At 33.6% G+C, this 2616-nt stretch overlaps 1 protein-coding gene across 1 annotated transcript in view; it reads left to right on the plus strand.

Moving 5' to 3' along the window:
• Window positions 1-1575, plus strand: part of LOC147891966 (uncharacterized) — a 9389-nt gene extending 7814 nt beyond the window's left edge. The window contains exons 2-5 of the mRNA XM_087388546.1: window positions 783-839; window positions 942-1076; window positions 1158-1246; window positions 1557-1575. Of these exons, the coding sequence (XP_087244672.1) occupies window positions 783-839; window positions 942-1076; window positions 1158-1246; window positions 1557-1575 (300 nt within the window). The remainder of the gene's footprint in view (window positions 1-782; window positions 840-941; window positions 1077-1157; window positions 1247-1556) is intronic.
• Window positions 1576-2616: the final 1041 nt, after the last annotated feature.

Genomic DNA, 2616 nt, shown 5'->3' on the forward strand with positions numbered 1-2616 from the left:
CTCTCTCCCTCTCCCCCCCTCCGTACCTCCCTCCTGTGGGGGTTAAAGTTCACTGTGCCTTTACCCTGGTTATGTACAATACTCAAACACATATATAAATGAATGAAAAAGAAGATTAGGGTGTTCTGCACCCACTAAAACTTGTGTGGCTCTCTGTTTCTCTCTCCCTCTTCCATTCTTGCTTTCGTTGAGAGCACTCTCAAGTGATATCAGAGCCCGAGTGATCTATGGGAGGAAGGAGAAGCTCTATGGGAACTCAGCAGCTCTATGGGAGGAAGGAGAAGCTCTATGGGAAGCTTTGTGGGTGATTTTACTTGCATCTGAGTGTGCAAAGATCTTGAAGGAACCTTTGGAAAAGTCACTTTGGTTTTGCGAAGTGGTTTTGAGAGCCTGTTAAGTGATTTCAAAGAAAATTTCGTTTTTAAAGCTTTTCCCTGTTTCGTTCGACGACAGAGACTCCATATTGACTTATAGAGGCAACTATTGCTTACTTTTGGTGTCCATTTCACTTTAGGAGCTTGGAAACACCTTCATTCTTGAATTTGGGATCATTTCATTGGATTTCTGACTCACTGTATCAGTTTCTACGTTTTTCTGCTCGAGTGTTGGAACTCAAGTTTGGAGCAACCATTTGCATTATGGTTATGAATTTGATTGAATGTTTGGATTGTTAATGGAGAAGCTATATTCTTGCATAGCACAAGGGTAGAGGCATGGCTCTAGATAGGTTTAGGTCTACACGCTTTTTTGTTTTGATTCCTTCTAAAATTTAAATTGTCTAGGTTGCAAATGAAACACATATAGGTGGAAGAGGCATGGAGTCTTCTTCTTCAAATATGGTATAGACCCATATTTTTAATATTATGTTTCCTTGTAAAAGTTTGAAGTAATTCAATATCACAATGTCATTCTAATATGCATGTGTTGAATTTTTTGCCCAGAATAAAGAGCAACAAAGTGTTCAGAGTGTCATTGGTGATGGTATTAGAATGAGTCAACATCCACAGAATAAAGAGCACCAAAGTGTTCAAAGTGTCACTAGTGATGGTATTAGAATGAGTCAACATCCACGGAAGGTATACATTGATATATTAAATTATTATAAAAGGAAAAAGAGAGTGAGGTTTCATGTTACTAATTACTTTTTTTATTGCTAGGTAAATATGAGGTTGAAAAGGGTAACTAGTGATCAAATGGAAAAAGGGGAATCAAGCATTGCTAAAGTAAAGCAAAAAGAAAGGCCAAGGTAAATATAGCTTGAAAATATATTTACAACACTTAAATTATAATTCTATCTTCATACATTCTAAAGAATATTCATTTGATAATAGGATTTACATCAAGATCCAACGTTGAAAAGTAAAGATTTTGCATAGCCTATTAAGGTGAGATAATTTATAAAGGACAGCTATTCATGGAGTTTTTAAAAGTTCCATTGTATTATTTAATATTTATAAATTTACATTATTATTATTCTAAATATAAATTAAAGTTATAAATTAAGATATTATACTTGCATTAAATTTTGATTTAGTTTCCTTTGTCATTTGTTACAGGGAGGAGGTTGTAGTGTAGTTAATCAAGAAACGATAGTCATGAAATTCATTGGAGCTAGAACTGTAAATGAGATGTATAGCCAATTAAAACTTGTTTGGAATTGTGTAAAGAGTAAGACAAAAGGTTCACATACCATTGGAAGTGACAAGGATTATCATTCCATGAGAGAGGAAGTAGTAGAATGGCTTTTGCAAGAAGGCAAAATAGCCACCATAAAAAATCATGGAGCACCAAGTTTGCATCTTAAGGATGTAGAATTGGTATAATTATAACATTTTGAACAATTATGTATAATTATAACATTTTGAACAATTATTTTTCCATTGACAACAACTTTTAATTAAACAAATGAGTAGTTTTTTTGTTTCCAAGTTCTCTCTATATAATAAAGTTGATGAACAATTATTCTTTCATTGTCAGTGATTTTCAAGTAAATGCATATAAGTTATATATTTTATAGATTAAACTTTGTTGAAATAAAAAAAATTCAAGATTGAAGTAGAATAAATACTTTTATTTAAATGAAAAGTTACTATAAATAAAAAACCACTTTGTTTTACTTTTCCTATATAGAAACAAACTCCTACATAGGAAAAATTAACTATATAGAGAAAAACACCTATGTAGGAAAAAACTTCTATATAGGAAAAAACTCCTATACAGGAAATTGGATGTGGAAAAAACTCCTTGGTTTTCCTAGGCAGAGTATCTAGGAAGTGACCCATTTTCTCTAGTTAGGACTTTTCCTAGTTCTTCTCATTTGGAACTAGGAAAAGTTCTTTTTTTTCCTATATACTGAACGGCTAGAAGTTCCTTGTGTATGTTGCACACTTTTTACATCTTCCACACTCATTACACTAATCTTGTTGACTCACAACAAAGTCTCAAGTCTCTTCAGGCTGGCCTCCAGCCCCCCCCCCATCAAGTGGGTGAATGGAGGACATGCACACTACACAAATTCAACCAAAGAAGGTGAACCTTTAGATTTATGCACTTGTGTTGAAGATGCATTGATGATTGAATAATTTTGTCGATCCTATGCGAGGTTCATACTATTGT

Source organism: Dipteris shenzhenensis, chromosome 17 (genome assembly GCF_047967505.1).
Source record: "Dipteris shenzhenensis isolate YYH24624 ecotype China chromosome 17, Dip_SZ_1.0, whole genome shotgun sequence".
NCBI classification, from domain to species: domain Eukaryota; kingdom Viridiplantae; phylum Streptophyta; class Polypodiopsida; order Gleicheniales; family Dipteridaceae; genus Dipteris; species Dipteris shenzhenensis.